Below are 11,602 nucleotides of genomic sequence, written 5' to 3' on the forward strand. Positions count from 1 at the left end.
GATACGTAACACAAAAACACATTTACTACATGCATGCCCCACCTTTTCACTGGTGTGCTCGAACTGACAAAAAAATAGCAAAAGCTATTAAAATATTTGTAATAGTTTGATTTAGGGTCAAGGTTCTCATTCTGGACACTAAAGCACCTGGATTCAGTGATGAGACATCCAAACAACTGGAGGGAAAGGGGGAAGAGAGACACATCTATAAAATTATGATGTAGTGATGGGGTTTGGATGTAGGAAATCCAGGGGCCAGTCCCTGCTTACTTGCTGGCCTTAGGCAGGACACAATTTTAAGGCTCCCTGTTGAAGTGCTTTGAGAGCATGTCATGTAACTAAAAAGGCAGGAAGCAAACGACACAGAATCCCAAAATATTGGGAGGGGGGGAAGAGACAGGGCTCCTGTGTCTCACAACCGGTGTGAAAGCCAGAAATTCAACGGCTGCAGCCCTACCTCCTCATGGAGACAATGGTGAAAAGCCCGCACCTGTTGAATTTCTATCTGTCGTGCAAACTTTTAAAGGTGCAGGTTTCTCCAAATGAAGCCCTCTCCCTTCGCCTATAACACTAAAACCTATTCCCAAAAAATTCCCGGTGAAGCCTTACAGCGTTTGTTTCTGTTCCGGCAAGATATAAGTATCAAACCTGTACCGTCGTTCGAGGGGGAGAAGTAAGTCAGATCTACAAGAATCCATTGAACGGAGCTGATTAGGACCGGGCCGCTGGTCTCTTTAACACTTTGTTGTTCATTTTCCTGCCAAGTACAGATTGGTCGTTTTTCTTTTCTTTCCATCTGCCCAATTACAAGTCGGGGTGGGGTGGGGTGGGGTGGGGGCGATCTAACCCGAAAAGGGCGTGAGGTGATGCTTTAAATCTCGCCAGTGGCATTATTTGGATTTAAAAAAAAAACACCCCAAAAGACAGCATCTTATTCTATAGAAATCGTATTTAGAAACAAAAATCAAACTCACCCTAAATGTAGATGTTTAACCTCGCTGCCGTTTTGTTTCCTCCCACACTCTCAACAACCGTCAAGGGTTCTAATTCGGAAAGCCAGTGAGGAAACAGAATCGTCCTGTCACGCAGGTAACGTTTTGGTGAGAGGACATGGAAGCGTTGCAATGAAAGGGAGCCTTGAATCGTGCCCGGTTTATTTTGTTTCACACCGATCCCCAGCATGGCCACCATTCTCGCCCGGCACGTGGAGGGCTCTGCAGCGACAACTGTTCTTCCTAGAACTAGAAGGGCTTGTTGATTGGGCGCGTCCGATGACGTCACGGGATCGTGACCTTTGCCGCAGGAAGGGAAAGCCGGCGAACGAGCGGCGTTCGGCTGCATCCGGTCCGCTTGCCATGGCTCTTTCTCCCTACGTGCTGGCCATGCAGGAACTATTCCGGGCCAACACGCGGAGCCGCGAATTCCCCGCGCACGGGGCGAAGGTGCACTCGGTGGCCTGGAGCTGCTGCGGCCGCCGCTTGGCGTCGGGCTCCTTCGACAAGACCGCCAGCGTCTTCGTGCTGGACAAGGATCGCCTGGTCAGTAGCCGTGACGCTCCCAAGTGGTGGTGGTGGAGGTGGTGGACGAGAGGCAAGCGCTGAGGGCAAACCCTGCTAATGTACAGTGCAACCCCGAGCTTCTCTGCTCGGAAGTAAGTCCCACGAGGTTCAGCGGGGTTTACTCCATTGTAGGTATACCTGGGATTGAAGTTTTGCATCGTTTGGCAATCGTGGCCTCTGCCTTCCATCCGCCTGCCTGGAATTTTAGGGTTCTCGTTTGTATTTCTCCAGAGTATGATAGGGATGGATAATGCAGCTCTGTTGCATCTGCCCTAGGAGGCCAACTGTTATCTTGATCCTGTTGATACCCTGTGTAGTGTAACACTCATCCAAAGTTTTATCTCTAATGAAAGCTTAAACCACAAGCTGTCCGGTTAGTTTTGCATGGTGGGGGTTAGGTGAGCATTGTTTAGTTATTGGGCTGCTTGTGAGATGTGCAACATTTGAAAAGTGCTGATTTGGTTTCAAGGTCTGGTTTTTTAGAGTGATTAGTAATAAAGCTTTTTTTTCTTCCCTAGGTGAAGGAAAATAACTACCGTGGCCATGGAGACAGTGTGGATCAGTTGTGCTGGCACCCTAGTAATCCAGATTTATTTGTCACTGCATCTGGAGACAAAACCATCCGTATATGGGATGTCCGCACTACTAAGAGCATCGCTACTGTGAATACCAAAGGTGAGTGATGCTGGAGCATGTTGGAGTAAAGCTATTCTGATTCTTTTGTTAAAGTGGGGGGATACAACAAAGCATAGTTTCTGAGAAGCATCTGGTCCCTTTTGGCAACTTTGATCACCTGGATCTCTCTTTCTCACTATGTTAGTATTTCATAGATCTAGGTAAAGGTAGTCCCCTGTGCAAGCCCTGGGTCATCACTGACCCATGGGGTGACATCACATCATAACGTTTACTAGGCATACTATGTTTATGGGGTGGTTTGCCATTGCCTCCCCCAGTCATTGACACTTTACCCCCAGCAAGCTGGGTACTCATTTTACTAACCATGGAAGTATGAAAAGCTGAGTCAACCTTGAGCCGGTTACCTGAACCTGACTTCCGTCAGGATCGAACTCGGGTCGTGAGCAGAGTTTCACTGCAGTACTGCAGCTTACCACTCTGCACCATGGGACAGAGACTTAAAACGTACTTTTACTTTAGCTATATTTTGAAAGCCAGCAAAGGAGATCAGAACAACACTAAATACTGGCAAAGATTTTTAAAAAGTTAATGTGAAAATAATTTTTAATATAAAAAATCTATTGTGTTTTACAACATGTAATGCAAATACTGTATACATTTCAACACTTTCAAGATCAGACACACAAGGTTTCTCTTTCTCATACAAAGAAGTTGTGTATCCTTACACAGCTAATATATATAAATTACACGGGTTTTTTTTTTACTACAAAATAATTTATTTTTAGATTTCACTTTTTTTGAAAGTGCCAAACTGGATACCACTGGAAACTGCTTAAGGGCTGGCCTGGTGTTAGAGTGGGTAACATGAAAAAGCATAGCTGTTCTGTTCATATTTATTTAGTTCAGAGCATGTATCCCAACGGTTGGTATAACTTTTTGTTAGTGATGGATCTGATATGTTTTGCATGCGCTGAGGGTGTGGGGAATATATTGCATGTTATGTAGGGTGAAGCTGAGGTCCTTGATCACATTGGTACTGCCTGAATTAAAAATACAGAAGTCCATGCGTTGCCTGAATTGCTCTTGCTCCAGGTTTTGAATGTCCATTCTTCTGTACAGGGGAGAACATTAATATCTGTTGGAGCCCTGATGGGCAGACTATTGCAGTAGGGAACAAGGATGATGTGGTCACCTTCATTGACGCAAAGACTCATCGGTCTAAAGCTGAGGAGCAGTTCAAGTTTGAAGTGAATGAGATCTCTTGGAACAATGACAACAATATGTTTTTCCTCACCAATGGCAATGGCTGCATCAGCATCCTCAGGTACCCTCAGCCTATATTAGGAAGGGTAGCAAGTGAGTTGGCCTTCTTGTCTTTGGTCCAGGTGGTGGGAGGGGCGAAGTGGTTGCCTTCTATGTATGTCTTTGGTGTTCCTCGACAGAGCATTAAGCTCCGACATCTTCTGACCTTGTTCTGGCTCCTGCTGTCGCCTTTGGGTCTGTTCTGTGCCGACAGGGCCTTTTGTCATGTATTTTATTTAATTAATTTCAAATTTAAAGCAACTACTTTTCTATGAAATTTGTCGTTCTCAGAAATAGTTGCCAGACAATAGGCTAATCAGAGAGTGAGCTTTCACGTTCCATTCATAGATACTTGAGCAGAGAACTGTACTGTAACACGAGGGCTCTTAAAAAAAATACTGTGTCGGATTTTCATCTAACCTTGAAGGAAAGCTGGGATGTGAAAGCTGCAGGTGTGCAGAAAGTTAAGCTGTGTCTTATTAAATTACTGTGAAAACTTGGTGAATTCTGGTTGACAGGCAAGCCATTCCTAGGGAGGCACCTGCAGTCACTAGGAGAGGCATAAGCACATGCCTGACTAGGCGGCAAGAGTACAGATGGTCTTCTTCCCCACATCCGTCAGTACAATGAAGCAGCTGTGTGCTTCTTTTTCTGAATGATGATAAGTGTGGTGGGCATTCATCTGTGACTTCTATTCTAGTGTTTTCTATAGCTGCAAGAGGTATGAGCTTTGCTATCCAGTTGTGACTAATCCCATTTAGAGGTGTTGCGCAGTTGATAGGCCTCAGTGCTATTAAGCAGGTTCTATTTTGCATTGGTAGGCAAAGCATTTCTAACCCTTGTATAGCTAGATCAAGGGCCGGTTTTTTTCCAGCCTACCCCTAGTTCCATCTCTTTTTATTTTCTGCAGTTATCCAGAGCTCAAACCTATTCAGTCAATAAACGCCCATCCCTCAAACTGCATCTGCATCAAGTTTGATCCGATGGGGAAGTATTTTGCTACAGGCAGTGCTGATGCACTGGTTAGCCTCTGGGATGTGGATGAGCTAGTGTGCGTGCGATGCTTCTCTAGGTAAGTTGTCATGACCGCGCTAGACACCTTTCCCAGCTTTTGGGGCTACACATACTCCTATAGTGTATTTATGTAAATGGGGTTGAAAATCCTAATTTCACTTGTTTTCCAATGTTATTGCCTATGAGGATCCAGCAAAGAGATCTTGGGGTTGTGGTGGAAAGGTCAGTTTAACAAAAATGTCATATTAGTGTGTGCAGCAGCTGTGGGAAAAGGCAAATTCTATCCTGAGCACTATTAGAAAAGGAGCTCAATATAAATGATCAAGTATTGGAATGTTTTAATATACACCTGTGATAAGCTGCATTATTATATTTTATTATTTTTTATTATTATTAATTTCTATTTGTATCCTGCCCTCTATCCCAGCCGAGGCCAGGCTCAGGGCGGCGAACACCATCAAACACAGTACAATATAATGCAGTAAAACCATAATATGCAACAAATGAACTTCAAAATTTTTTGAACTGGTTCCTATTATTAATCAGTTGATCAATGGCGCTCATCTCTAGAGCATAAGTCCACAGTGGGCCTGGGGAAACAGGGTCCCCAATTTCTGTTCAATAATAGTACAGAGGGGTAGGGAGGCTTGTACCTTGCCTATGTAGGGGATTCCTGGAGGCCTCCCATTGAGGCACTAAACTGATCCATCTCTGCTCAGCTTCAGCAAGTATCACTTGCACGGGTCGTTATGGATTGGGAATACTCTGTTCAGTTCTGCGCCCTCTGGAAGAGTATTGTAGAACAGGAGACGGGTATAAGAATGGGAAAATAGAATGCTCCAAGGATTGAATCGCTTTCTCCTTGTTCTGAGGCTTATTATTTAGGAAAAAAGTACTAAGGGATGAGGTTAGGTCTAATAAACGTTTATAAAATTGTGACTGATGTGAAGAAATTGTTTGTCCCCGTCTCATGAGGATAGAACAAGCACCTATAAGTATAGAATTCATTGCCACTAGACAGGGTAACCGCTGGCCTGGATGCAGTCCAAAGGTGGCTGCAATAGTTAATAAAGGATGGCTCTATCCAAAATTAATGTCCAGAGGCAATACATTTCTGGATGCCGTGTGCTAGGAACAAATAACAAGGGAGGACTGTTGCCTTTTTGTCCTCCTTGTGAGCTTCCCAGAAACCTCAGGCTGGCCACTGCTGGAAACAAGATGCTGGTCAACTTGGGCTTGATGTCTAATCCAGGATAACTGCTCTTTTTGACTCTCCTCCCAATTCTCTGTCTGTTTGCTCCCATATTTGCAGGCTGGATTGGCCTGTGAGGACGTTGAGCTTCAGCCATGATGGGAAAATGTTAGCCTCCGCATCTGAAGATCATTTTATTGATATTGCTGAAGTAGAAACAGGTAAACACTATTGTTCCTGTTGCTTGTCAAGAAAGTAATTTTAATGCCTTTCTAACTGTCTTCTTCTGGAGGTGCTCTAATTGTGGTGAGGTCTGGTCCTAAAATGGTGTTGGCGGAGTTGTATATGCTAGAGGTTGGTGAGAGTTCAGGGCAGGATATCCACTTCAGAGTGGATGTTGTTGAACCTGTTCTGATGTCCTTGAAACCATACAGCCTGTGTCCTGTGGGTCTGACGAAGAGCATAAAAGATCCCTCCTAAATTTATGTTGCTTCCTATGCTGGCCGAGCGCTTCTGGCTTTGGACTGCCCTTGCAGCTTTTCATAAAAGAGAAGCTGGGTTAAAATAGAGGTGTAGAGGTTAAAATAGAGGATGCACAATTTTTTTGAGTCACGCTGTTAATCCACAGTGGGCTAACGTGAGCTGTAGTTCATGAAAGTTTATAGAGGAAGAAAACTTTGCTAGTCTTTAAGGTGCCACTAGACTTCTGTTTGTTTTTACTCTGTTAAAAGGCATTCTTGTGCTGTAAAGGTGAGCCAAGGGCTGGTGTCTGGGCTGTAGTTGACCTGGTGCTAGTGCATCTCTAACCATATTGTCTCTGTCTCCAGGGGAGAAGCTCTGGGAAGTGCAGTGTGAGTCTCCGACCTTCACAGTCGCTTGGCACCCAAAGCGGCCTCTGCTGGCCTTCGCCTGTGATGACAAGGATGGCAAATACGACAGCAGCAGGGAAGCTGGCACTGTGAAGCTCTTTGGTCTCCCTAATGACTCCTAAGAAAAGGCTGCTGGAGACTGTCTATATATTTGTGACCTGGGGTTCTGAGCCAGGGCCAGGATGTTCACCAGTCATCTTTGCTGTGGTTCTATTCTGGATTTGTTGGCCTTTTTAGGATAGGAGGTGTACCACAGCCTGGCATTTTCTCATCCAAAAAGTCTGCTTTTTGAAGTTCTTGCAGACTGCCTGATTGACCTAGTAGGCACAGGGTCTGACCAACCAAATTCTCTTTCCCCTTTTGGGGCATTTGTGATATATATATTTTACTACAAAGGGGGATGGGTGGGAGAATGGTTTCCTGACCTCTTGGCTGTTCAGGCGCCGTAGCAGGCATGGCCTCCTGCAGATCTTGGTGACTCAGGGTCCCTTCCAGTCTTCCCCTGAGGATTGAGATGCACTGAGAAGAGAGCAAGTTGCCTGTGGTCACATTTGGAACCCTCTTTTCTGCTTGAAGAATGGTTAATTTGACCTTTTTGGAGGCAGGGTTTGTGTGTGTTGTGTGTCCTTCATTCCACTCACATCTTGGTATTACAAAAGGATTATTTTTTTGTATGAACCGGTTCTGTAATTTTAGATAATATTGTTCCACTAAATGAATAAAACCTTGGTGTACTGTAGCTTTTTAAAAACGTAGACTGCCAGGAAAATATTGCCGCTATAAGAATACTCAGGGCACCTCTCTTTCTCAAATACGGTGTGCCTTTCTCATCTCTTCCCTCCAAGGAACAAGCAAAAAGCACATGCGCGTCTAAGGTTCTGTTGAATATTTTTATTGGTTTGATTTTCAAGTAGAAATCAACTCTTTTGTGGTGAGAACTAGAACTTGTCCTTCTCATGCGTTTAATGTGAGAATATTAACTGTTTTCCAGTACTGTGCGTCCTACAGTCCCCTCATCCCTGTGCTCTTTAAAATCTACAGAAAACTACTGGGAGAAGCCATCCAGAGATTTGGAGCGTCATCAGAACATTGGTGGCATACAAATCTGTCTCTCCTTTCTAGCAGTCAGAGTCTCAGTGAGAAAGGTGGGCAGCAAATGCAATAAAGAATGCTAAGAGGTTGAACAGCCACTTGCTTGGAACTGGTGAGCCAGGTAGGAGTACACACTCTGATGCCTGGGACCTCAGATTCCCAGTCAGCTGGTCAAGAAGGATATAGTGAATGGTGGTATCAAAAGCTTTGAGTGGTCCAGGAGAATCAACAGTGTCACACTTGGGCTCTCTTTTGACACATCTGTTAGGGCAATTAAAGCCAGTTCACTTACTGAGCCAAACTGGAAACCAGATTTGAGATGGGGTCATCTGCAGTAGTATGGGGTTGTACTGAGACCGTCTGCTTGAGGACCTTTCCCATAACATGATATTTGCTATTGGCCTATAAGTATTCACATCATTTGAGACCTGGATATGACCTGGGATGGCTGTTCACTTTTGCGCTGAATATATGCCCAGTCTGGGTCTTACTCTTTCACTCTTTGCTACCTTTCATCATTTTTGTGTAATTTCCTGGGGCAATATTCTGTTTACATATCCTTTCTCTCTCGTGAATTTAGAGTGGTCACATGGCGTTTTTCACCCCATTTTATCAATCCCGTAAAGCTAGAGGTGGTAACTTGTCTGGGACTGCCAAGTGAGTTTCAGGGTTGACCAGGGATTTGAATCAGTTCTCTCTAAGGCAAGATGCACAGTCCAGTTCCCTGTTCCACACTCAGTCCCCTTGGTGTGGTTGTGTGCTTATGATTTGTGGAGTATAGGAGTAACTGCTAGAAATGGAGGGAACAAAGTTCAAGTTTTTTTGACCTACCGTATTATTGTCTTTAGTCAGCTTCTTTCAGGCCCCTATCCCTTACCATTTGTACTCTTGTAAAGGCGTGTGTGAGTGCTATGGAAATATTTCCAGAGTTCGGCATGGAAAGTTGGAATGTATCAAAAAAATTCCTGGTACCTTTTAACCTGAGCATATACAGTACCATATTTACTTGAAAGGAAGATGACCCAGAATGAAAAATGAACCTGCTTTAACATGTTATGTCCAATAATAATAAAATTTTTGGGTATAATAGTAACTTGTAGGCAAATTTAAGATGCCCCTCCCCAGTTGGGGGCGGGAATGCCATATGTTGAAAGTGATCCAAGACCCTTCCAGGATGGGGCAGTTAAACTCAACAAAATTACAAAAGGCTGAAGTGTGGCTCCTCACACCCCAGTTGGTAGCCTGCCACCAGTCCCTTTCTCTACCCAGTCAGCCAGAAACCAAGGGAAAAGCCTCTGACCCTCCTGGGGCTAAAATAAAGAAAGTCACCCTTGCAAGGTAGGATGCTTACAAGGTGAGTTTCAGAAAACGGGTAATTTGGTAGCCGAAGCCAATAAAGGCCAAAGTACTGGATTCAGATTGAAGCCTCCTGAATTCAAACACACCACAAAGTATAATTAGCGTGATTTATTAAAATTGTGAAAAAATAAGAATAAAAGATCAGGAACAATGAGGATAAAATAACTAGTTGCAAAAGACGAACTACACAGTTATAAGCATTGGTTCAAATAGCAAGATGCTACCAAGAAGGCTGAGTGCTTTCAGGAGTCAAAGTCCAAAGGAAGGTTTCCGGTCAGCAAGACCCACCAACAAGACAAGATACCAGGCACAGGGTATGTACCTAGACCAAAGCTCAGGACCAAGGAGGGAGCAAGGAACAAACTAGAATGAAGGGTCTGAGCTATATGCCCAAAGGCCTGCATTGGCCTGATCCTGGGTAAGCAATCAAAAGTATGGTCAGTGATGGTCACTCGACCAACAAAACTTGCTAGCCATATGACCTAGGGGTAAGAGATCGGACACTGCAGCAGTGTCCAGCCCCCTCAACAAGGCTTCTCTCCCAGATGCCTCAAGTGCTAATTAGATGAAATGTTCTCTCCCAGCCTGGTGTCCTTGGAGCTAATTACACTTGTTGGTGTGAACCGCACCTGGGTTCTCTTATCTAAGTTTCTGCAAGTCAACAATTTGCTGAGTTTCAGTATGAAAAATTCCATCTTGATTAGGCCTCCAGCCTGAACTAGTGTTTTTAATAAAGCTTGACACTGTATTAAAAGATCAGTTTGTTGACAGCATGTTTGAGAGAAAACCTAGTCTTGCATTTGAGTGAATATAGTACTTTCAGACTTTTATGCTGTCTGTCATGGCATGTTATTTACACTAGAAGGCAGTAAGGTGCTTGTAGCACGGTGATTTTACTAGCTATTCTAGATCTTGAAATCAGGTGTGTTTGTGCCATTCTCCCTTGGCTCCTTTTTCACCGCAATTCTGTTAATGCTTACTCTGAAAACATACTGAGTTAATTGGGGCTTATTCCTATGTAACTGATCACAGAATTGTAACCATTGTTGTCTACAAGCCAATAGTATTCTGACCTGGCGAACATGAAGACCTGCTAGATTCTAGGTGCTAAATGAATACAGATTATAACTTTAGCAGGATTTGTGCTGGACCAGGCCCTCTGTCCCAACTGCTATGCATACAGTGAATGATAGCAGTCCTGGTAATTTTTGGGGATGATGCCTAGGCAGGAAAGGTTCGTTAAGTTGCTGCCACTCTTACAAAAATCAGGATTGGATTCACCAGGAATCCCTACTTCTGTCCCTGTTCTTCCATGCAACAATATACCAGAGGTTTAAGAGACAAACACTTGCACTGAGGCTATTTGAATAAAGACTCTGGAATGGGATCTTCTTCCTCAGCATATGCTGTGTGTGGGAGGGGGCCTGACATTGCAAGCATAAGTACGTTTGCGTGCAAATGTGAGTTTGGTTGCTACAGTGTTGTGTGTTCCATGTAGCTTCCCTGGCAGAGATCTCTGTTTGATCAAGCCTAGTGTTGAGCTAATTAAAAAAATCCCATTCCCCACTTTGCGTTGATTGTTCCTTACCGGGGCAGCTGCAACATTAGTAAGATCTGCTAGGAGCCTCTTCAAAGGGTTGAGATCAAAGGGCTGTAGTCCATGAATTATGGAGATGCTAATGCTGTAGCCTGCAGGAAGTGCTACTTGGCTCTGTCTGGTGCCCCACTGTTCTTCTGAAAGGAAGAAAGCTCTCTGCAGGGAATGGGGGGAACTTACGGAATACCCAGTTTTGTTTTCTTAAGAGAGCCCTAAAATATTTAAATAGTTGATTTGCATGATGTATGTATTTGCACATAGATTAAGCTTTGCCTGTGGATCTTGTTGCGACATTGCAGGGAGAAGAATGTGAATTGGAATCAGCCTCAGCTGAGCAAGCCATGTGTCCAATAACAGGGACAAGGATTGCACTTAATAGTGCGGTCCCCCGCTCCCTAGCCCAGAGTTCTCAGAGGGGATAAGAGAAAGCTAAATGGAAGCTGGAACTAGACTGTGGGCTCCTCCTTCTGATTCAACTGAGACAATACCATTCAGGTGATCTGTGGGGTGTTCCTAGCTTGACTGAGGACTCTCTTGCTCTTGAAAACTTTGGATTGCTCCCTCTGCCATCCTCCTGTCTGTGCAAGGGACGAAGCAAAGTGCTCTTTGGAAAAGGTTGAAATGTTGCCTTGTCATGGACGAGTACAGATATTGTTATCCTTACAGTTAGAACCTACTGAGGTTTATTCAGAAATTCATGTTGAGTTCAGTGGTTCTTGTTGCCTCTATGTACAGGATTGCAGCCTTGGAAAGCTCACAACATCTTTTGCCGAACTGAAGAGTTCATAAAGCACTATATTTAGGAGTGGAGGATGACAGAGGTCTATGACAGAAGTCCAGCAAGTGTAGTCAAATGTGCATTTCCTTTCAATACTTTAACAATGTCATACATAGAAGGGTAATGGGTGTGCGCCATTATTAACTTATTTTGATTTATTTGGTATAGGTCACATCCCTTTATTCTGTCCATTCAGTCCCTTTT

General features: G+C 44.1%; 1 protein-coding gene across 1 annotated transcript; it reads left to right on the forward strand.

Annotated features, from left to right (window-relative positions):
• The first annotated feature begins 1,271 nt into the window (after positions 1-1,271).
• Positions 1,272-6,707, forward strand: THOC3 (THO complex subunit 3). Its single transcript, XM_056860974.1, has 6 exons — positions 1,272-1,538; positions 2,078-2,234; positions 3,315-3,519; positions 4,408-4,569; positions 5,824-5,924; positions 6,531-6,707. The coding sequence occupies exons 1-6, from the start codon at positions 1,272-1,274 to the stop codon at positions 6,692-6,694; spliced, it is 1,056 nt and encodes a 351-aa protein (XP_056716952.1). The 3' UTR covers positions 6,695-6,707.
• The last annotated feature ends 4,895 nt before the right edge of the window (positions 6,708-11,602 follow it).

The sequence above is a fragment of the Euleptes europaea genome, chromosome 1 (assembly GCF_029931775.1).
Source record: "Euleptes europaea isolate rEulEur1 chromosome 1, rEulEur1.hap1, whole genome shotgun sequence".
In the NCBI taxonomy this organism is placed as follows: domain Eukaryota; kingdom Metazoa; phylum Chordata; class Lepidosauria; order Squamata; family Sphaerodactylidae; genus Euleptes; species Euleptes europaea.